Source organism: Jaculus jaculus, chromosome 9 (genome assembly GCF_020740685.1).
Source record: "Jaculus jaculus isolate mJacJac1 chromosome 9, mJacJac1.mat.Y.cur, whole genome shotgun sequence".
Lineage (NCBI taxonomy): Eukaryota > Metazoa > Chordata > Mammalia > Rodentia > Dipodidae > Jaculus > Jaculus jaculus.
Window position 1 is genome coordinate 122,403,972 of NC_059110.1, and position 22,816 is coordinate 122,426,787.

At 52.8% G+C, this 22,816-nt stretch overlaps 1 protein-coding gene across 1 annotated transcript; it reads left to right on the forward strand.

The window, feature by feature from the left end:
- Positions 1-596: 596 nt before the first annotated feature.
- Cygb (cytoglobin) lies at positions 597-14,139 on the forward strand. Its single transcript, XM_004655216.2, has 4 exons — positions 597-774; positions 9,903-10,134; positions 10,469-10,632; positions 12,956-14,139. Exons 1-4 carry the CDS (start codon positions 632-634, stop codon positions 12,987-12,989), a joined length of 573 nt encoding a protein of 190 aa, XP_004655273.1. The 5' UTR covers positions 597-631; the 3' UTR covers positions 12,990-14,139.
- Positions 14,140-22,816: the final 8,677 nt, after the last annotated feature.

Sequence of the window (22,816 nt, forward strand, 5' to 3'; positions counted from 1 at the left end):
CAGACGGCCAGACCCCGGGACTGTTTGACTTTGAGTCGGTCCCCCGCCACGCGAAGGGGGCGCGCACACGCTCCGGTGCAGAGCCGGCGCGCAGCACCGAGTCCCCCCGCGCGCCCCCCACCGAGCCCCGCAGCAGCCGGGCGCATTGGGGCGCGGCCTCCCAAGACCCTCGGGCGCGTCGGCCACTCCTCCTCTTCCTCCTTCTCCTCCTCCTCGTCCTCGCCCCTCTCGGGGGGGGGGACCGCGGTAGCCTGCGGGTGGGCGGGCGCCAGCAGCGACGCCCCCACCCCGCCCAGCTTCACGTCGCCAGAATCCGCTCCCCCGACACCAGACTGGAGGTTTGGGAGCGGATTTATTTATTTATTTTTTAACATTTTTTTTTTTTTTTTGGTCCTTCCAGCAGACCACATCCCCGCCCCCAGCTCGCGGTCCCCCGCCCCCCGCACATACACCCTGCACTCTCGCACACACGCGCGCACACACGCGCGCACAGACACACTCGCTCGCTCTCTCCCTCCCTCCGGCGCTCACTCCTCGGCCGCCCGCCCGCCGCGCACGCAGCCCCAGCGCCCCGCGCCCCGGCGCCCCGCACCCCGCCGCCCAGCGAAGCCGGCTCGGCTCCGAGCTGCCCATGGAGAAAGTGCCCGGCGAGATGGAGATCGAGCGCCGGGAGCGCAGCGAGGAGCTGTCCGAGGCGGAGAGGAAGGCGGTGCAGGCTACGTGGGCCCGGCTGTATGGCAACTGCGAGGACGTGGGGGTGGCCATCCTGGTGAGGTAGGTGTCGCTCCGACCTGGTTCGGGCCCAGGGCCAGGGAGGGTGGCAGTCAGGCGTCCGGTAGTGCAGGGGCTCGGCCTGGGTCCGAGCAACAGCGCCACCTTCCCAGCTGCAAATTTGAGGACGGGTCCGGGGTGGGCTGGATGCTTTGGGGAGATAAGAAACCTTGGTTGATTCTCTCCTGGTCCCTACCCCCACCCTGGGCTCGGAGATCACTAGGAACCAGACGCAGGAAGGCACTTTGGGTCCCCTCTCCTCCTTGGACTCAGACGCAGCTGGGTCTTCCACACCGGTGACCCCCCCCCCCCCCCACACACACACCAACCGGTCAAAGCAACTGTATGCCCACACATTTGACCAGCTCCACAAAAGCGACCCCATTTTAGAGATGCGAAAAACTGAGGCTCAGCTGCGAATGGTGTTGAAGAAGAGCAGACCCCCTATCCAGCTTAGCCCCCCCCACCCTGCCCCAACCAAGAACAGAGTAAAGAGCAGGGAAGTCAGCAGACACGGAGGCCCAGCTGCCCCGTCCTGCCCCAAAGGTGAGGGCCAGCAGAGAACCAGGTGAGGCACAGGTGAGCTCAGAAGCCAACAGTCCCCTGAGATGCAAGCGGTGCTGAGTTGTTTTATTTTTTTGGGGGGGGGTGGTTTGACTTCCAGGGGACAGGTCCCCACCCTGAAACCTCCAGAGCCAGGAAGGACATATAGTGTCCCTGCCTCAGGTTCATTCTGGGACCAGTGGCCCTGAGGACCCCCTCCCAAGTGACATTGTGTTTCCACACCTGCGCACGGTGTCCACACACCGTTCCTGATCAGGTGATGTTCCCAAGTCCCGCAAGCTAGAAATTGATGGTAGCTACACATCAAATCTAGACTGTCCCCACACATGCTGGACCTGTGGGTACAGGCAGAGCTAGGACCATACTGCCCCTCAGGTCCCTGTCATATCTAGGACAGAGCAGAACAGCCTTGCTGTGTGAAGATGGCTGAGACCTTTCTGTGGAAGGACAGCTGTGGTGCATATCTGTCTCCGCGGGCTGGCCTCCTCTCCAGTTCATCTTCTCCCTGTCTCTCTCCCTTCTGTCTCCCCCAAGCCTGGAAACTACTCTATCCATATTGATACGCCCAGATTCCAACTCAGAAATAGAGTTTGGAGGAAAAGAGCAAGCAGCAGTTTGAAGGAGTTAGGGGAGGATTCCTGAGGAAGGGGCAGCTGTTTCCGAGTTCGCAGGCCCAGCAACCCAGCCAGGGTGTGTGTGTGTGTGTGTTGGGGGGGGGTTGCTGAGAGGAGGATGGGGATCCCAGAGCCTCAGACACCCTGAGGCAGACTGGCAACGTGAGCACCCACACAAGCACACAGTGGGGAGCGAGCTGCAGATGCCCAGACTGCATCCCCAGAGGGCCGCTCTCAGCCCTGTGTCCTACCCTGGGGCCCACATGGGCCACCAACAGAAAGCAAGGCAAGGTCCAAGGACGTGCCACTTACCAGTTGGAGCAGTGGGGGCAGAGGAACAGGGCCTGAGGGTAGGGCTCAGTCTGGATCCCTGGATGCTTTCTTCCTCTCTATACCACTGACACCCGGGGACAGGGTCTGGCTAGGGGAGGTATTTACTGATAAGTTCAGGGCTCTGACAAAGGCCCACAGTGAGTCTGGGAAGACCTGAGGAGCAATCAGATCTGGCCTGCTGGTTCCCCCCGACCTCCACCACCACTTCACCTGACCTTTTGCCTGTGATAACTGGAACAGGCCCTTAATCTGGACCAGCACTGTCTCAGCCACTCCTAGGCAGCTCTAAGTGCCGCTGACTTCCATGTCCATCCTCCTCCTGAGATCCAACCTGTGGCAAGAGGAAGAAGGAGGGTGAGGCCAAGACCCATCAGCTTCTTTCAGCTTCCCAAGGCCCACCCTTGGGTCTTCCCACACCCAATAAGAAACTAAGGACCAGGCCCCAGGTAGAGCCTAAGACTCTCTCTCTCTCTCTGACCACCCAGCTGTCCTGCCTCCCCACTTCTGTCCCAGCCTGCCTGTGGGGTGTGAGGCTAGGAGGATGGTGGTAATGAGGAAAGAGCTGCTTGGGGTCTGAGGTAGACCCCACACTTTTCTACTCCCCGCCAAGGAGGACTGTGGATTCTGAGGGGGAACACCTCCCTCCCGGCTGGTTGTAACGCTGACACCTTCCCCCTCACACTCAGACTATCCTATTTCAGGCTCTTGGAAGCCCAGATGCCTCTGAGAGCTGAGAAACTCCCCAAAGCTGGCTGCTGAGGCTTCTCCCTGGCAGCTCAGGCCAGCCTGGGAGAGTCTGGAAGAAACATGGGCTGGCGGAGCCAGGGTGACAGCAGAGCTCAAGGCCCTGGCACCCCACTTCCTGGAAGGTCATTCCTCAGGGCCACACGTGGTGCTGGGGGACGAAGTAGGAGATTGACCCTGGCATGAGACCCAAGCCCTGTCCAGCACTGTTGAAGCCTAGCTCCCTCCTGGTGTAGCTTGCTGCCTCTCTCTCAAACAACATTGGCCATGCATCCTTAGTCTGAAAGATGGGAAGCAAACAGTGCCAACCCCAAGAGCTCGTAGAGTGGGTGCTCAAAACATGTCCCCTGTGGTGTTCTCAGAGAAATGAGTAGAGCGTCCGCTTAGCAACTAGACACAATGAGGGATGGAGATGACTTTCACAATGGCAACACAACAGGCCAAGAGATTTTTTATTTTTATGTTTTGCTGTTTATTTATTTATTTGAGAGTGATAGACAGAGAGAGAAAGAGGCAGATAGGTAGAAAGAGAATGGATGCACCAGGGCCTCCAGCCACTGCAAATGAACTCCAGACGCGTGCACCGCCTTGTGCATCTGGCTTACTTGAGTCCTGGGGAATCGAGTCTCAAACCAGGTCCTTAGGCTTCACAGGCAAGTGCTTAACCGCTAAGCCATCTCTCCAGCCCTATTTCCATCTTTTTAGTTTTTTCAAAAAAGGGTCTCATTCTAGCCCAAGCTGACCTGAAACTCACTCACTCTGGAGTCTCACTCAGGCTTGCCTCAAAGTCATAGCAATCCCCTACCTCTGCCTCCCGGCTGGCTGCAACTGCTGGGATTAGAGGTGTGGGCCCCCACAGTCAACTAAAAAGTTCTTTTGTTTGAGAGGTAGGGTCTCACTCTAGTCCAGGCTGACCTGGAATTCACTATGTAGTCTCAGGGTGGCCTAAAACTCATGGTGATCCTCCTATGTCTGTCTCCCAAGTGCTGGGATTAAAGGCATGTGCCACCATGCCTGGCCCTTAAAAAGTTTATTTATTTATTTTTTTTAATTTTTATTTATTTCAGAGTGACAGACACAGAGAGAAAGACAGATAGAGGGAGAGAGCGAGAATGGGTGCGCCAGGGCTTCCAGCCTCTGCAAACGAACTCCAGACGCATGCACCCCCTTGTGCATCTGGCTAACGTGGGACCTGGGGAACCGAGCCTCGAACCGGGGTCCTTAGGCTTCACAGGCAAGCGCTTAACCGCTAAGCCATCTCCCCAGCCCAAAAAGTTTATTTTTAAAAATATTTTATTTATTTGTTTATTTGAAAGAGACAGAAAGAAGCAGATGGAGAGAAAGCGAGAATGGGTACACCAGGGCCTCTAGCCACCGCAGCGAGTTTCCGACATACACGCCTTGTGCATCTGGCATATGTGGGTCCTGGGGAATCGAACCAGGGTCTTTAGGCATTGTGGGCAAACGCCTTCACCACTCAGCCATTTCTCCAGCCCAGAATCTTATTTTTATTGAAACTGTAAAGCTCTAATTAAGCCATGGTGTATGCCTTTCATCCCAGCACTCTGGAGGTAGTGAAGCAGGAGGAGTGCCATGAGTTCAAGGTCAGCCTGAGGCTGGAGTGAGACCTTGCCTTGAAAACATACACGTACACACACACACACAAACGCTCGACAACATTTAACTCCAGACGGGGCTTTTCTCATCACAAAGCCACTCCAAAAGAGCCAGTACGTTTTCAGACCTGCACCCACGCATCTGTGAAGCAAGCAGCTGGGAGACATTTCTCGGCACTCCTGCCGGCAGACAGGGAGGGTGTGAAGTGTTTGCCTAAGGTCACACCCAGCATGCACTTGGGTGGTGCCCCGTCACTGTTAGAACTTCCCTGTGCTATGCAGCTGCTGGCCAGATGCTTCCTCTGTGTGTCCCTCTCACATTGGAGACTCGAGCCCTGTCTTCAGAGCTTGGCAAGTTGCTCTCTGCTCCCAAAGGAGACGGCCAGGAGGGCGATGACACCTACAAACACAGGTCAAAATAGTCCACTCTCCCAAGTTCTTACTGAGACCCTGCATAGTTCTCACAGCTTAGAGGGGGTACCGAAGTCATTGTCAGTACAAATCGTGGGGTGATGGGTCGGAGCATTTGTGAGATCCGACCTTGGCTTGTGAGTTTGGGATCCAGCGTGACACATTGAAAGGACGGCAGAGAAAATCGCCTTGGTCGTTCCAGTGGCTACAAGGGGACAGGGGTGGCTCTGGGCTTGCCTGGGTGGCCAGGGAGGGCAGATCTGACATGAGGAATAAGCCAGGGAGGCATTGCACTGTGGAAAGGAGACGAGCCAATGGTAACTGCCACTGTTTGGTTGGAACCGAGTTGGCTTACAAGAATATATAAGATAGAGAATTGAGCAGGGGACCGTTTGTAAGAAGCCTGGAGTGTCCTGTTAAAGTTTCAACTTTGGTATACACGAGGGAGACATTGATTATTTTGGGGCATGAATATGATGTGATAAAAGCAATATGTTGGGGACATTAGACAATTTCAAATAAACTAGAAAGGGCAAGGAAAGCCAGGCGTGGTGGCTCACATTTTTTACCCCAGCACTGAAGGCTGAGGAAAAAGGATCACCATGGGTTCAAGGTCAGCCTGGGCTAGAGTGAGATCATGCCTCAAAAAAAAAAAAAAAAAAAAAAGAGGCAGGAGAAATGGCTTACCAGTTTAAAGTGCTTGTCTGAGAATCCAAAGGACCCAGGTTCAATTCCCCAGTACCCACGTAAAGCAGATGTGCAAGGTAACACATGTGTCTGGAGTTAATTTGCAGTGGCTGGAGGCCCAGGGTGATCATTCTCTCCCCCCCTCAAATAAATAAATATTTAATTAAAAGAAAGAAAAATAGAGAAAGGAAAGGAAGGAGAAGAAGCCAGGTGTGGTGGCGCATACCTTTAATCCCAGCACTTGGGAGGCAGAGGTAGGAGGATCACTGTGAGTTCAAGGCCACCCTGAGAATACATAGTGAATTCCAGGTCAGTCTGGCTACAGCGAGACCCGACCTCGAAAAAACAAATTAAAAAAAAAAAAAAAAAAGAAGAAGAAAAAAGGAAAGAAAGAGGAAGGAATGGAGCTAGGAGGGCTTGGAGTCTGCTCAAAGAGGTTTTCAGGCTTGATGGGAAGGTAATACTTGCAGACATGAAGTAGTTACAAGCCACGCTAGACAAGTAAAATCAACGGCAGATTTAATTAAACCAAGCAGCCAGTATTTGCTTCAGGCTGAGGAGGGAAGCAGGACAGCCAGGAGAAGGGAGATTGTGTCCCTTTTCACTGGCAGAGACAGCAGTGAGGCCCTCCTGGCCTTACCTGGTTCACAAGGAGAGCGCTAACTTTCTCCTAAGAAAGGCTGAATCCCCCGACCCCGTGGCCCACAGACACTGTGCTGCCCGCACCCAGCCCCTCACTGCAATCTCGCAGCAACTCAGGAGACAGGAACAGTGACCCCATTTTGTGGACAAGGAGTCTGAGGCTTAGGGAAGTTAAATAGGGGCTGCAGAGATGGCTTCACGTTTAAGGCATTTGCCTCCAAAGCCTAAGGACTCAAGTTCAGTTCCGCAGGACCCACATAAATCCATATGCCTAAGGTGGTGCACACGTCTGGAGTTTGTTTGCAATGGCTGGAGGCCCTGATGCGCCAATTCTCTCTCTCTCTCTCTATTTGCCTCTTTCTCTCACATACTCTCTCTCAAATGAATAAATTAAATTTTTGTTGTTTTGTTCTTTTGAGGTAGGGTTCAGTTTAGGCCAGGCTGACCTGGAATTATTTTGTAGACTCATGCTGGCCTCGAACTCACAGCGATCCTCCTATCTCTGCCTCCTAAGTGCTAAGATTAAAGGCGTGCACCACCACATCCAGCCAAGATATTCTCCAGGTCCCACTAAACCACACACACAAAGTGACACAAGTGTGCAAGGTTGCACATGTGCACAAGGTGGTGCACATGTCTGGAGTTTGATTACAGGGGCTGTAGGCCCTGGTGCAGCAATTATTTCTCTCTCTCTCTCTCTCTCTCTCTCTCTTTTTTTTTTTTTTGGTTTCTCAAGGTAGGATCTTGCTCTAGACCAAGCTTACGTGGAATTCACTATGGAGTCTCAGGGTGGCCTCGAACTCAGGCGGTCCTCCCACCTCTGCCTCCCGAGAGCTGGGATTAAAGGCATGCGCCACCACGCCCGGCTTTTCTCTCTGTCTTGCACATGTGCTGTCTCTGACTTACTCTTACTCTCTTGCATTTAAAAAAAGAAAAGAAAATTTTAAAAAAAGGCAGTCTGTTTGGTCTTGCCACAAAAAAAAAAAAAAAAGTGGGCATGGTGGCACACACCTTTAATCCCAGGCCTTGGGAGGCAGGGCTAGGAAGATCGCCATGACTTCGAGGCCACCCTGAGACTCCATAGTGAATTCTAGGTCAGCCTGAGCTAGAATGAGACCCTACCTCTAAAAAAAAAAAAGAAAGAAGGAAAGAAGGGGCTGGTGAAATGATGGCTCAGGGGTTAAAGCAGGAGTCTCTGAGTTCAGATCCCAGAACCCACAGAAAGCCAGATAGATGCTGTATCACTAGCCTTTGTAATCCCAGAATGCCTAGAGCGAGGGAGGCAGAGACCGGAGAATCACCCAGAAGCTCAGGGGCCAGCTAGCCATGCCAACACATAATGCGAGACCCTGCAGTGAAGACTGACACCTGAAGTTGTCCTCTGACAAAAAAAGAAAGAGGGGGCTGGAGAGATGGCTCAGTGGTTAAGGTGTTTGCCTAAAGATTCTTCAGTACCAGTGTAAAGCCAGATAACGAAGTGGCACGCCTTTAATCCCAGTACGACTCGGGAGGCAGAGGTAGAAGGATCACTGTGAGCTCGAGGCCACCCTGAGAAGACTACATAGTGAATTCCAGGTCAGCCTGAGCTAGAGTGAGACCCTACCCCGAAAGACCAAAAACAAAAACAAAAAAAAGGAAAAGAAAAAGAAAAAAAATATTTTTTATTTATTTGTAAGGAATACACTGGTCATGGTAGCACACTCCTTTAATCCCAGCACTCAGGAGGCAGAGGTAGGAGGATCACCCTGAGTTCAAGGCCAACCTGAGATTACAAAGTAAATTCCAGGTCAGCTTGGGCTTTAGTGAAACCTTACCTTGAAACCCTTCTTAGCCCCCCCAAATATATATAGTTTGCAAGGAGTTAAGGGGTACAACAGGATCTCTTGCCACTTCAAATACACTCCATACATATGCACCACTTTGTGCATCTGACTCTAGGTGGGTATTGGGCTTTGAACCCAGACAATCAGGCTTTGTAAGCAAGTACCTTTAGCCACTGAGAAATCTCTCCAACTGTCTTTCTTTCCCTCTTTCTTTTCTTTTCTTTCTTTCTTTCTCGCTCTCTCCCTCCCTCCTTCCCTTCTTTCTTTCTTTTTAAATATGTATTTTTGTTTTTTTGAGGTAGGTTCTCCCTTTAGTCCAGGCTAACCTGGAGTTCACTATGTAGTCTTAAGGTGGCCTTGAACTCACAGCAATCCTCCTACTTCTGCCTCCTGGGTGCTAGGATTAAAGGTATGCCCTACCACACTGGCCTAAAAAATATATATATATTTTTTTTGAGGTAGGGTTTCACTCTAGCCCAGGCTAAACTGGAATTCACTCTATAGTCTCACAGTGGCCTTGAACTCACAGCAATCCTCTTACCTCTGCCTCCCAAGTGCTGGGATTAAAGGCGTGTGCCCATCATGCCCAGCATCTAAACCATTTTTTTTAAGATATAGTTTTAGGGCTGGGAAAATGGCTTAGCGGTTAAGGTGTTTGCCTGTGAAGCCTAAGTACTCAGTCTGATTCCCCAGGACCCACGTAAGCCAGATGCACAAGGGAAAACATGCATCTAGAGTTTGTTTCCAGTGGCTAAAGGCCCTGGCGTGCCCATTCTCTCTTTCTCTCTATCTACCTCTTTCTCTCTCTCTCTCTCTCTGTAAAATAGAGGTAGGAGAATCGCCATGAGTTTGAGGCCACTCTGAGAATACAGAGTGAATTCCAGGTCAGTCTGGGCTAGAGTTAGAACCTACCTCGAAAAACAAAAACAACAATAACAAAAAACTTTATTAAAAAATGAAGAAACTAGGGCTGGAGAGATGGCTTAGCGGTTAAGCGCTTGCCTGTGAAGCCTAAGGACCCCAGTTCGAGGCTCAATTCCCCAGGACCCACATTAGCCAGATGCACAAGGGGGCGCATGCGTCTGGAGTTCGTTTACGGAGGCTGGGAACTCTGGCGCGCCCATTCTCTCCCTCTCTCACTCTGCCTCCTTCTGTCTCTCTCAAATAAATAAACAAAAAAACTTTAAAAAAAAAGAAATGCAAACAAAAAAAAAATGAAGAAACTAGGCACAGTGTCTATACCTATGGTCTCAGGTACTTGAGAGCCTGAGGCAGCAGAATTGCTCCAGCCCATAAATTCAAAGCCAGCTTGGGCAACATAGTGAGGTCCTGTCTCCAAGGGAAAATCACAAGCTGAATAATTGTCCTGTGACTGCAGAACCCATGCTCTGGCCAGATCGGTGACTAGAACAGGCCGTGAACGGGGTGCAGGGCTTGGAAAGAAGCTGAGGGGCCAGGTGGGCGGGGGCCTGGCCCGGGAAGCTGCCAGCCTAAGTTAAATCCAGCAGGTGGACCCAGCGGGATCTGGCCAGAGGGAAACACTGTGATTGAGGACAGCTATGAGTGGCAGTGAAAGCAATGACTGTGATGGAGGAGGGGGCTGCGCCTCCAACCCCAGCCCCAGCGGTGACCACTCCCCAGGGGTCCCAGAGGCGGTCCCCTGCTTCATACTTCCCTCCCTCCCTACCTCCTGCCAGGTTCTTTGTGAACTTCCCCTCTGCCAAGCAATACTTCAGCCAGTTTAAACACATGGAGGAGCCCCTGGAAATGGAGCGGAGCCCCCAGCTGCGGAAGCACGCCTGCCGAGTCATGGGAGCCCTCAACACTGTTGTGGAGAACCTACATGACCCGGACAAGGTGTCCTCTGTGCTGGCCCTGGTGGGCAAAGCCCATGCCCTCAAACACAAGGTGGAGCCCGTGTACTTCAAGGTACGGTCCCTTCCTCACTGAACGTGTATCAGCTCTACGCCCCCCCCCCCCCCCGGGCTTCACTCCAGAGCCCTGGGAGGGACCACTGAGCTGCCAGCCTCGTCCTCTGGAGTGATGGTGACAGGGTGGGCAGTGACACAGCAGGACGGAAGGGCAGGTGCAGGACAGCCCTTGTCTTGAGAGCAAGGAGCCTGCAGCCATTTGACTGTGGGGTTATGAACAATCCACCCCCCCCCCCCGCATCCCTAGGCCAGAATGGGACAGCAGGAGTCCTGGAGGCACCAGCAGGTTGGGGTTCCATATACTCATTCCTCCTTTCCCCTTTGCCCCCCAGATCCTCTCTGGCGTCATTCTGGAGGTAATCGCTGAGGAGTTTGCCAACGACTTCCCGCCTGAGACACAGAGAGCCTGGGCCAAGCTGCGTGGCCTCATCTACAGCCACGTGACTGCCGCCTACAAGGAAGTGGGCTGGGTACAGCAGGTCCCCAACACCACCACGTGAGGAGGGGGTGTGGGTGGGCTGGGCAGCCTCCCTGTCCCCTAGGCCTCTCATCTCTCTCGGGACCAGGGACTGAGTGGCCATGGCAGGGACACATCAGGCAGGCCATTGTGGGTTGGCTGCACAGAGCTGTGAACCCCACGTGAAATCTTCTGGGTAGACCTTGCAGGGCAACCTTCAGGCCATCCAAGGCCATGGTGGTGACCTGGCAGAGAGGAGGTAAAGTCTCCTGGTGGGGAAAGTCGGCCTCTCGGGCTCCGAGCTGCCCAGGCCAGCTCCAGCTCTTCCTCCGTGGTAGCAATCCCATGGGCCTGTGTTTCACCCAGTGCCGACCGGCGTTCCCGCCTGCCCTCTGCCTCAACAGGGCTGGAGCCAGGAGGTTCACGAGGACACACACGCCACATGTCTAGGCCCGTGTGGAACAGTCATGGGTGTCACTCACATGACAGTATGAGGGCATGTTTACTTCCAGACTGACCGGTTCTGGCTCCAGGATGGTGGGCAGCCTCAGTGACTCCAGACGACTGGGGAGAGCTAGCCCTCCTACGTGGGTGGTAGCCACCGGGAACACTCAGCCACGCCCCCAGACCCCCAAAAGGCAGCTGACTCTGGGAGCTGAATGGAAGGGTCAAGGCAGGGCTGAAGTAGCCAGGAGAGCGGAGGCGGGGATGGGAAGCAGGGGTCAGCCAGCAGCTCGGGACACACACTGTAGGAAACATTCCCAGCAGTTTCCCATGGAAAAGGCAGTGTCTCCTTCTGGGCTCTTCCAGGGTCCCCTTACCACCTCTGGCTCACAGGCTCCCGCGCCCAGCTCTGCGGAGGAGGTCCCCAAGGGCACGGGGAGGCCAGGCCTTCTGCCCTTCCTGCCGCTGGCCAACCAGCCAAACTGTGCTTGCTCCCATCAACAGTTCCCCAGGAGAGCAGAGTTCTCAGAAACTGCTAGTTACAACTAGGCCAGTTCCAGATGTGCACAGCTGGGCTTGGCCTGCCCCAGACCCAGGAGTGAATGGAGAAAGCAGATTTTACCTGCTAGAGGAGGGCACTGGCTGAGCTAAAGAACTGGGGTCATCTGCCCCCATTTCAGCTGTCACCCAGAGAGACTGCAGGGGAGAGACTTCAGGAAGGCAGATGAGAGGAGCACGCCCTCCTTCCCACTCTTCTCCCCAGGCAGGCTCAGCCTCAGCTGCCCAAGATGAGTTTGTTTACAGCCAGGAGACAAGACTTCCTGCTTTTGGAGAAAAGCGCTTTTTTTTTTTTTTTTTTTTTTACAAGAGCCTAGAGAGACTGCAGGGAGAGCTGGCTGGCGAGCCCTAATGAATCAGAAACACATGGCCAGCAACCCCCCCCCACACACACACACACACATTTCTTCTGCCACAGCTGGACCCCGGGGACTTAGCTCTCGCCAAACCCCAAACATGAGCAGACCACCAAAAAGTCATCTACCTCCATGTGCTCCATATGGACTGGATGGATGTGGATGGTGTGATCGACAGCTGGGCCAGGGCACAGCTGCCTCCTCCATCTTCCCCTAGCTGTCACACTGGGTGGGCGGGGGAGGCTGTCCCCTCATCTCTTGACAGTCTCTTTCCCCATCGCTGGTCTGGGGTTGGATGGGGTGGGGTTTGGGATCGGGCACAGGCCTTCAAGAAGACATGTCTGCCTGGCCCCAGCGTCCCCCCTGGGCTGACAGGGATGGAGTTACAGAGCTGACTTCTAGAAGGCCCAGCCCAACTCCTCTTATCAGAAAAGCAGAGTGGTCCAGACACCACTGTTTATTAACTGTCTCTGCTTCAGGGTGTGTGACTGTGTGGGCGGAGGGGTGCCGGGGCAGGGGGCCGTGGCAGCCAATAAGTGCACAGGGGCTCCTAGACATGAGGAACAGGGCAGGGCTGGGACAGGCCCCACAGGACACAACCGGCTTCCAAATGAATAAACTCACATCGTATGGGGCCCGGAAATCTGTGAAACGCTCTTTGCACAGCGTACGTCTCTCGATCGCATGGGTCAGGCAGGGCAGGCACTGTCCACTTTGTTGAGGGAGAGACCCAGGGCTCTCACAGGCCACCAGACTTGCCTGAGGTCACACAGCAGGTTGGGGGCATTAGGGTAACTAAAACATGGGGCCAATAATGGAGACTCTTCTGCTGTAATGGAGACTTGTGGCTTTCAACTGCATGATGCTGGGCCCATCTCTCAGTGGAAGGTGCTCTACCTTGCCGCCCTCACCTCAGACACCTCCCACAGCACCCTGAGCCCCCCTGTCTCCCGCCAGCTCTAACCCCTGTAACCTGTTACCTCTATCTCGTGTCTTGTCCACAGCCCACCGGCCACTGTGCCCTCTTCGGGGCCATAGGACCTTTCCCAGCTCCCCCCTCCCTGGCAGCACTTTGAGAAGAAGGCTGAGTTCTGAAGACCCTCCTTGACCCTCCATTTCTGGGTGCCAAGGAAGCTGGAGGAATCCCCCGACAGTCTTACTGGAAGGAGGCCTTCGCTGTGGCCGCAGTCCCCTGAGCTGCCAGGAGGCGGCGCTGGCTGCCCGAATGCTGACCCCTGAGCGTTGGGGGTGGGTGGGGGCCCTTCTGCCTTGCAGAGAGGGGACACACTCTTCTTAGCTTTTCTACTCACTCTTAGAGAGGGACCTAGCCAGCGAGCGAGCGAGCGGGCTGGCGGGGAAGCGGGGACAAGTCTGCGAGTCACTCCGGGAATGAATCAGCCCCGTTTCGTTCTGCCGACCAGCATGCAGGCCTCACCTCGTCACCCGAGTATCACGCACACACGTCTACCATATATACAGATATAATCTATATACAACCTATATATAAATATATATATCTATATATACATATATATACGTACATATCTACCATGTGTACCTAAGGGCCCGGAATCCCAGGTCCTCCCCGGCTGTGGGGGGTGGGGGGTGGGAGGGTCATGCTTCCGGGCAGACAGCTGAGTGCCAGCGTTCAGGACAGGAGCAAGTCCCGCAGCAACACAGAGGGGCTGGGCCAGGTGGGGTAGGGTGGCATGACCCAGCTGGCCAGCACGCCCTAGCCCAGACGGACTCAACAACCTGCGGTCTAGCTAGCTCTCTGCCCTCCCCAGCAGAAGACTTGGCTCATGGGCAAGGGATCCCAGCAGTTCCCAAACGGCTTGCTGCTGGGGGAGAGGCCTCGATAAAAAACCCTGGAATACCAGCCACCACCATCCCCCCCCCCCCCGTTTGCCTCACACACAGCAGCTGGCCACAGTATCACCCCTCATGTCTGAGGCCCAGGGTATCCCCTCCTGCCCTCCGGCCATTCAACTAAGCCTTGCTGGGGACCTCCGTGTGTACCCCTTGGTCACGTGTATTGTCCTGAAGGATGTCCCTCCGCCGTGACTACAGTGCCTGCATCCCCTCCTGTCGCATCTTGAGGCCATCATGTAACTGCCTGTCCTTTTGTAGTTTCGGATGTTTGTAACCAGACCCAGCTGTCTCATTAAACAGGCCCGTTCTTCCTGTATCCGGGCACTCATTCTGTCTTTTCCCACCACCTGCCTTCACCTCCCCTTCCCTCCTTACTTAGTTCCAGGCTCTTGCCTTTTGAAAGAAACTCTGTTAAGGGCGCCCCTCGCCTTTCCTGACCTCAGGGGCTCATGGGCCGCTCGCAAGTTGAGACTCTGCAGGAACAGAGACTGGGAGCGGAGCTGGGCTCCCTCTTTATGAAAACAGTCAAGGGGAGCCTGCTGTGGTTCTGGAGGCACAGGTCTGTCAGCTCAGCTGTTGGAGAGGCTGAGGCAGAGAAAGTGTCAGTTGAAAGCCTGCCTGGGCGACAGAGTGAGCTCAAGGCCAGCCAAGACTGTCTCAAAGCAAAATGTCAAAAGATCAAGTCTCGGGATGTAGCTCAGTGTTAGAGAACTTACCTAATACAAACAGGCTTTAGGTTCTTACCACCCTCCCCGGCCCCCAAAAGAGGAGATTTTTTTTTTTCTTCTGATTTTATTCTGGAAATCTCTCTACTCTGGGTAAGTGAGGAATAGAGTATGAGGGTTCCATCAGAGCTAGGCATGGTAGCACCCACCTGTGATCCTAGCACTCATGTGGCTGAATCAGGGAGACTGCAACTTGAAGGCCAGCCTGGGCTACATGGCCAGACCTTGCCTCAGAAAAGTGAAGGGAACCGGGCGAGGTGGCGCACGCCTTTAATCCCAGCACTTGGGAGGTAGAGGCAGGAGGATGGCTGTGAGTTGGAGGTCACCATGAGACTACCTAGTGGATTCCAGGTCAGCCTGGGCTAGAGTGAGACCCTCCTTTGGAAAAAAGAGAGAAAGAAAGAACCTGAAAGGGAGGAGGGATGAGCGCCTAGATGCCCAGACAGCCGGCCTTGTTTGAGTGCCCTAGGCATGCGGCCCAGGTTCACTGTCCAAACCTGAACACTGGACATGCCACATAGGGGATGAGTGAGCGCTGCTGCCCCAGGGACAGGCAGTGAACTGGCCCTTGGGTGTTAGAGAAAGAGAATCTGGAAGGCTGGAACCGGTCTGTGAGCTGTCAGCTCCAGAACCCCCTCCTAAGCCCTGACACGCCAGGCCTGTCCACCCCCCACTTCCAGGACTCATGTCCACTCCCCATTTCCAGGACCCACAATGGTAACAGCCAGCAGCATCAGGTCCCCAAGGAGGAACCAGGAAGTCACCACGGTGGGGGGAGGGGGCTGGGCTCAGGAAAAGCAGGAAACCGCCTCTGCCTCTTGGGAGGTCTTTGGGCTCCCGTGGAGGACTCAGCTGACACACAGGAAGAGTCTGGTCTCCCAGACCTTGAACTTGAGTACAGGCCACGCCCTCATCTGCTGGGCCTGGGGACTACAGATGGAGATCCGAAGAACAAATAAATACCACTCTTAGAAAGCAAGACAAGTACGCAGGCCAAGAGTGAGCTGCCAGTTGAGCTGAGCGAGGGTGCGGGGTGCTGTGAGGAGGTGCAGGCCAGGCCTTTCCGGGAGGGGACCTGTCAGATGGCAGCCAAGCCCAGCTCCAGGCTCAGACTGAATCTCAGCACTGTGAGACACTGGGTGGGCACTCAACCTTCTGAGGCCACGGTTGCTGGAAAGATGGCTTATCAGCTAAGCCTTCTCTAATTTATTTTAAAGTGTTTTTTTCAATATTTTATGTTTTAGTTTTATTTATTGAGGGGGCTGATAGAGATAGAAAGAATGAGAGAATAGGCATATCAGGGCTTCCAGCCACTGCAAACAAACCCCAGATGCATACGCCATGTGCATCTGGCTTACGTGGGTCCTGGGGAATCAAACTGTGGTTCTTTGGCTTTGCATGCAAGCACCTTAACCGCTAAGCCATCTCTCCAGCCCTTATTTTTAATTTATAATAAATTAGAGGGGCTGGAGAGATGGCTTAGTGGTTAAGCAGCGCTTGCCTGTGAAGCTTAAGGACCCCAGTTCGAGGCTCAATTCCCCAGGACCCACGTTAGCCAGATGCACAAGGGGTCACACACATCTGGAGTTCCTTTACAGTGGCTGGAGGCCCTGGCGTGCCCATTCTCTCTCTCTCCCTCTTTTGCTCTGTCTGTTGCTCTCAAATAAATAAATAAATAAATAAACAAAAAAGTAAAATAAAATATTAAGAAAAAAATTAAAACAAAATAGGGGAGGGCATGTAATGGAGAGTGGATTTGTGAAGGGGAAGTGGGGGAGGGGAGGGAATTATCATGGTTTATTGTCTATAATTATAGAAATTGTCAATTTAAAAAAAAAGTTTAAAAATAAATTAAAATAGGAAGGCAGGCCACTCCTCCCATCATCTCAACGCTTGGAAGGTGTAGGCAGGAAGACTGACAATTAGAAGCTAGCCTGGGCTACATAACAAGACCTTGTTCCATGAAATAAAATAAGCTAGGCATGGTGGCACACGCCTTTGATCCCAGAACTTGGGAGGCTGAGGATCACCATGAGTTTGAGTTTGAGGCTAGCCTGGAGCTACAGAGTGATTTCCAGGTGGTCTAGAGTGAGACCCTGACTCTAAGAAAGGAATTTTAGGCCTGTTAAATCATTAAGGCACTTGCATATAAAGCCTGATAGGCCCAGATTTGATTCCCCAGTACCCAGTTTTTATTTATTACTTTACTTATTTGAGAGAGAAAAACAGGCACAGAGAGAGAGAGAGAGAGAGAGAGAACGCACACGCCAAGGCCTCTAACCACTGCAAATGAACTCCAGATGCATGTGCCACCATGCACAACTGGCTTACGTGGGTACTAGGGAATTGAACTTAGGTCCTTGGGGTTCACAGGCAAGTGGCTTAGCCACTAAGCCATCTCTCCAGCCCAAATAAAAGAATTTTTATCTTATTATTATTATTTTGGTTTTCTGAGGTAGGGTCTCACTCTAGCTCAGGCTGACCTGGAATTCACTATGTAGTCTCAGGGTGGCCTTTGAACTCTAGGCCATCCTCCTACCTCTGCCTCCCAAGTGCTGGGATTAAAGGCGCGCGCCACCATGCCCAGCAAATAAAATATTTTTTAAATGATTATAATTTTAATTTAATGAAGCAGAAGTGAACATGAAGCCTGACTCGCAAGACAGGGACCAGGGGGAGCGTGGCAGGGACAGGAGAGACATTCAGGACACAATGGCCGTCAGGAATCCGAGAAGTAGAAGGAAGTGGGATAGACAGCGGCAGGGACAGAACTGCGAAAGAGAAGGGCAGAGGAGGAGCGGAGGGAGGAGGCGAGCAGGTCAAAACAGCAAGGAGACGCAGAGAGGCAGCCCTGGGGAATCAGGTCCTGGGGGATCAGGTCCAGCCAGAGCTGCTCTGTGGCCACCCTGGGAAGAGAGGGGCGTCTGTGGTCTTGGTGAGGTCACCCCCTGGTGATGAAGACCCCAGTTTCACTTCAGTCGTCTTGGAGTGGTAAAGGCGCTCCTGAACTGGGGTAAACTGGAGCCATCCCAGAAAAGCCCCTGGAGAGAGAGACTAGCCCTACTGCCTTGCCCTCTAGAGAGGACACTGGCTGCCACCCACCCGCACCCACAATCAACAACTAGGGCTGACACTGATCCCCCTTGCGGGGGGGCAAGCAGGGCTCCAGGGCACTGTCGGGGGGAGTGGTCCGGACGCCGCGGCGAGCCAGCCTTCTGGTTGGAAAGCAGAACAAATGGGTCAGCTCCCCTGGCGAGCGCAGGCTCCGACCCACGGAGCGTCTGGGCGTGGGGGAGGGGCCGGGAGCCTGTCCTTTCTTCCAGGGACGGGCCGCGTAGCCCCACGGTGTCCCCTGCCGGCTGCAGAAGGAACTTCACCCAACAAGCAACCAGCTCCCTGCAGCTCTTCCTCTGGGGGCAGGGGTCCTGTAAGCCCCACCTTACTTCAAAAAAGATACAGTCTTATCAGAGCCTCAAACTAAAATCAGTGTACAGCCCTAAACAGATCCCAGACCAAAGTGAAAGTTAATACATTGGTACTTTTTTGTTCTACTTTATTTTTATTTCTTAGTATTATTTTTTTGAGGTAAGGCCTTAAGGTCTCAGTGATCCTCCTACCTCTGCCTCCAGTATTTGAGTGCTCTGCTCTCTGGAACCCGCTCATCCCAATTTTTATTCCAACCACTGTAATGTATAAAGTATTTCACTTGTTTGTTCTTTATGGCCACCCTACCTCGAAAAACCAAAAAAGAAAAAAAGACAGGTTCATACCTGTAATTTCAGCAGTGCAAAGGCTGAAGAAGTAGGATTACAGCAGTCGTAATAATAATGGATGGGAGGAAGGCTCAGCAGTCAAAGGCACACTTGCTTGTAAATCCTTCCAGCCCCTGGTAAAGCTTACCAGTCTGGTTCAAAATTCCCAAATCACCCACAAAAGCTGGATGTAAAAAGTAGCATGAGTGTCTGGTGTTTGTGTACAGTGGCAGAAAGACCTGACATGTTTCCAGTGGGGGCATGTGCGCGCGCACACACACGCAGATGGAGAATTAATTTTTGTTTTGTTTCGAGGCAAGATCTCACTCTAGCCCAGGCTGACCTGGAAATCACTCTGTAGCCCAGTGTGGCCTTGAATTCATGGCTATCCTCCTATTTCAGCCTGCTGAGAGCTGGGACTACACGCAGGTATTACCACACACAACTAAATAAAATTTAAGAGAAGAAGAAAAGGAAGAAGAGAAGAGAGAAGTGGAGAGGAGAGGAGGGAGGAGACCTCTGTGGGAGTGGACGTTCCACCTCCCTTGATCAACACTGTGGCCCTTTGCAGTGCAACAACCATTCTAAGTCATTAAAAACAAACTATTGCCCCATGCTGTAGTCCTGGCCTTCAGCAGGCTGAGGCAGGAGGATGGTTTGAGCTCAGGAATCCAACATTATACTGGACAACATGATGAAAGCCCATCTCAAAACAACTAAGCCTATCTTTGTTTAAAGTTTTGAATTTTGGGGCTAGGGAGATGGCTTAGCAGTTAAAGGCACTTGCTTGCAAAGCCTGCTAGCCCAGGTTTTGATTCCCCAGTACCCACGTAAAACCAGATCTACAAATTGATGGATGTGTCTGGAGTTCATTTTCAGTCAAAAGGCCTGGTGTGCCCATTCTCTCTCTCAAAAAATAAATAAATGGCCAGGTGTGGTGGCACATGCCTTTAATCCCAACACTCGGGAGGCAGAGGTAGGAGGATCGCTGTGAGTTCAAGGCCACCCTGAGACTCCATAGTGAATTCCAAGTCAGCCTGAACTAGAGTGAGACCCTGCCTCAAAAAGAGAAAAAAAGGGCTGGAGAGATAGCTTAGCGGTTAAGCGCTTGCCTATGAAGCCTAAGGACCCCGGTTCGAGGCTTGGTTCCCCAGGTCCCACGTTAGCCAGATGCACAAGGGGGCGCCCGCGTCTGGAGTTCACTTGCAGAGGCTGGAAGCCCTGGCGCACCCATTCTCTCTCTCTCCCTCTATCTGTCTTTCTCTCTGTGTCTGTCGCTCTCAAATGAATAAATAAATAAATAATTTTTAAAAAAAGGGAAAATAAATAAATGTAAAATTTTTTAAATTTTTCTTCCTTGTACATATTTTTGTTTTAATGTTTTCTTTTTTTAATTTTTAATTAAAATTATTTATTTATTTATTTGAGAATGACAGAGAGAGAAAGAGGCAGATACAGAGACACAGAGAATGGGCTCACCAGGGGCCTCCAGCCACTGTAAACAAATTCCAGACGCGTGCGCCCCCTGTTGCATCTGGCTAACGTGGGTCCTGGGGAATCGAGCCTTGAACCGGGGTCCTTAGGCTTCACAAGCAAGTGCTTAACCACTAAGTCATCTCTCCAGCCCTTAATATCATTTTTCAAAAGGCACTGCATGTATTTATACTTGAGACAAGGTGTCATGTAGCCCAGGCTGGACTCAAACTTGCACTTCTGATCTTCCTGCCTCCACCTCCCAAGTACTGAAACTTCTGGGATTCGTCACCTTGTCTGGCTTTTGTGGTGCTGAGGATCACACCTAGGGCTTTGTGCATGTCAGGCAGACACTGGACCACCTGAACTATATCCCCAGCAGAGGTGATTTGAATGTCAGCGTGAGTCCCCATAGACTCAAGTGTTAAAATTGAACATGTACCTTGGGTCTCCAGCCCTAAGGTGTCGCTGGGGGCAGATCTGATTCAGGCCCAAAGGTGTGGAGAGCAGTGAATTCTGGTGGGTCCCTGTTTGTTGTTTTGTTTTTGTTTTTGTTTTCGAGGTAGGGTCTCACTCTAACTCAGGCTGACCTGGAATTCACTATGTAGTCTCAGGGTGGCCTCAACTCACGGTGAACCTCCTACGTCTTCCTCCCGAGTGCTGGGATTAGAGGCGTGCGCCACCACGCCCGCGGCTTGTTGCTTTTTGGTGGTTACTGGCAGGTGGAAGTCTCTCCCTCAGCTTGGATCTATGGAAGTAAACAGTTTCTTCAGCCATTGATGGAACTTCCCCTGGATCTGTAAGCATCTGAAATAAACCCATTCCTCCCCATTCTGTGTCTGGTTTGGATGTTCATCACAGCAACGGGAAGCTGACTAACTGCACCAAGCCTACGCGTGGTACCGTCCCCGTTAACTGTTGACACTAGGTATTGTGTATTTTTTATATTTATATTTTATCTTTATTTGAAACAGAGAAAGAGAGAGAGAAAGAATGAACTCCAGACACATGCGCCACTTTGTGCATCTGGCTGACGTGGGACCTGGAGAATCAAATCTGGGTCCTTGGGCTTCGCAGGCAAGTGCTTTAACCGCTAAGCCGTCTCTCTAGCCCACTGATGGTCTTCTTCAAGAAGACACTTTGTTCTAATGTTGAAAACAGCTCCCCAAGTTTGCGCTGTGGTGGCCACACCAGCGAACATCTATACCTCTCTTCCCTAAGAGGTTTGAGAGGAGATACTCCCTTGCCCGGTGCTCGAATGCTGCTCTCCTACTACCTGGGGCTTGCTACTGGAGGGGGTGTGGTTGGGACTGGCAGGCAGCTTCCTAGCAAAGGGCAGAGAAGGCCGAGGCTCAGAGACAGGATCTCACTGTGTAGCCCACCTGGCCCTGAACTCCCCATTCTGTACCACCACACTTGGCTGAGAGGTTGATTTTTTTTAAGGCAAGTGCTTAACCACTAAGCCATCTCTCCAACCCCTGAGATTTTTAAAAATTTTTATTTATTTACTTATTTTGCAAGGAGAGAGAGAGTAAGCACCCCAGGGCTTCCAGCCACTGCAAGTAAATTCCAGATGCATGTGTCACTGTGTGCATCTGGCTTTATGTGGGTATTGGGGAATCGAATCCAGGTCGTTAGACTTTGCAGGCAAGCGCCTTAACCACCGAACCATCTCTCCAGCCCGAGATTGGATTTTGAAGTCTACCCCATAAGACTGTGTGATGTGGATGTGGTGGGTGAGAGAGGCTGGTGGAGGTCGACTCCAGGCTCTTTGTTTTCCAGCAGGCTAGCCAGCAAGAGCAGGTCTGAGCACGAATTATGCTCCGTGGTACGTTCAACACAAGGTGGCCAGAGGCACTTGGACACTCTCGCTGCAAGTGCCCCAGAGATGCGGAGGCTTGGATTTCACCTTGAGTGGATGACATCACCCAGGAGAGCATGGGAAGCAAGGAGGCCCTGGCCCTGAGGTGTGGGAGGAGGTGAAGGAAGAGAGCCAGGGAAGGAGCAGAGGCCAGAAAGCTGTAAGAGGAGAGACTGGCTGTGTCAGTGCCAGCTGCCGCTGCAGGTCCAGGGCTGCAGGGAACCTGAGGCCAGAGGGTGCTGGAGGGGGGAGCTTGGGCAGAGACCAGAGCAGAAGCCAGAGCAGACAACACTGGGGCCTTCCTCCCTGGGCCACCAGAGGCTCCCTAAAAGAACTGAATGGACAGGGCACGAAAACAGGGCAACTTGTTCACCATCCAGAGCTGCCCACCCAGTGAGTGAGCACATGACAGCAACCTGTTCCCCAAGCAGGGACCTGAGGAGCCCACCAGCGCCCCCCCCCCCCCCCTTCTGCCAGGGGTGGGTGTGTGTCCAAAGAGGGGCGGCATGTCAGGCAAAGGGGAGGTGTTCTTTCAGGGCAACAGGCCAGTGGGTCCTTAAACTGGATCAAATCTGTGTTGGTTTGAAGGTAAAACGTCCCCGGTCCCCCATTGCCTCATGGGTATGAGTGCTTGGTTCCCAGCTGGCGGCACCGTTTGGGACCTTGCTAGAGGAAGTGCGTCACTGGAGGCACACCCAGTCCAGCTTGTCACACTCCTCACTGCTGATGTGGCGCTGTGGTGCCTGTCTACTCCTGCCCTGCTCGGCCCACCATGATGAAACTTCCCCGAGAAACTATAAGCCAGAATCTCACTCCAGCCCAGATGACCTGGAATTCACTTTGTAGTCTCAGGGTGGCCTCGAACTCACAGCGATCCTCCTACCTCTGCCTCTCGAGTGCTAGGATTAAAGGCGTGCACCACCATGCCTGCCTCCAAATGCATTTTATATTTTATTTATTTATTTATTTGAGAGGGAGAGAGAGAGAGAGAATGGGCATGCCAGGGCCTCCAACCACAGCAAACGAACTCGAGACACATGTGCCCCCTTGTGCATCTGGCTTACGTGGGTCCTGGAGAATCGAACCGGGATCCTTTGGCTTTGCAGGCAAATGCCTTAACAGCTAAGCCATCTCTCCAGCCCTCCCAATGCATTTTATAAATTAACCGGGCGTGGTGGCCCA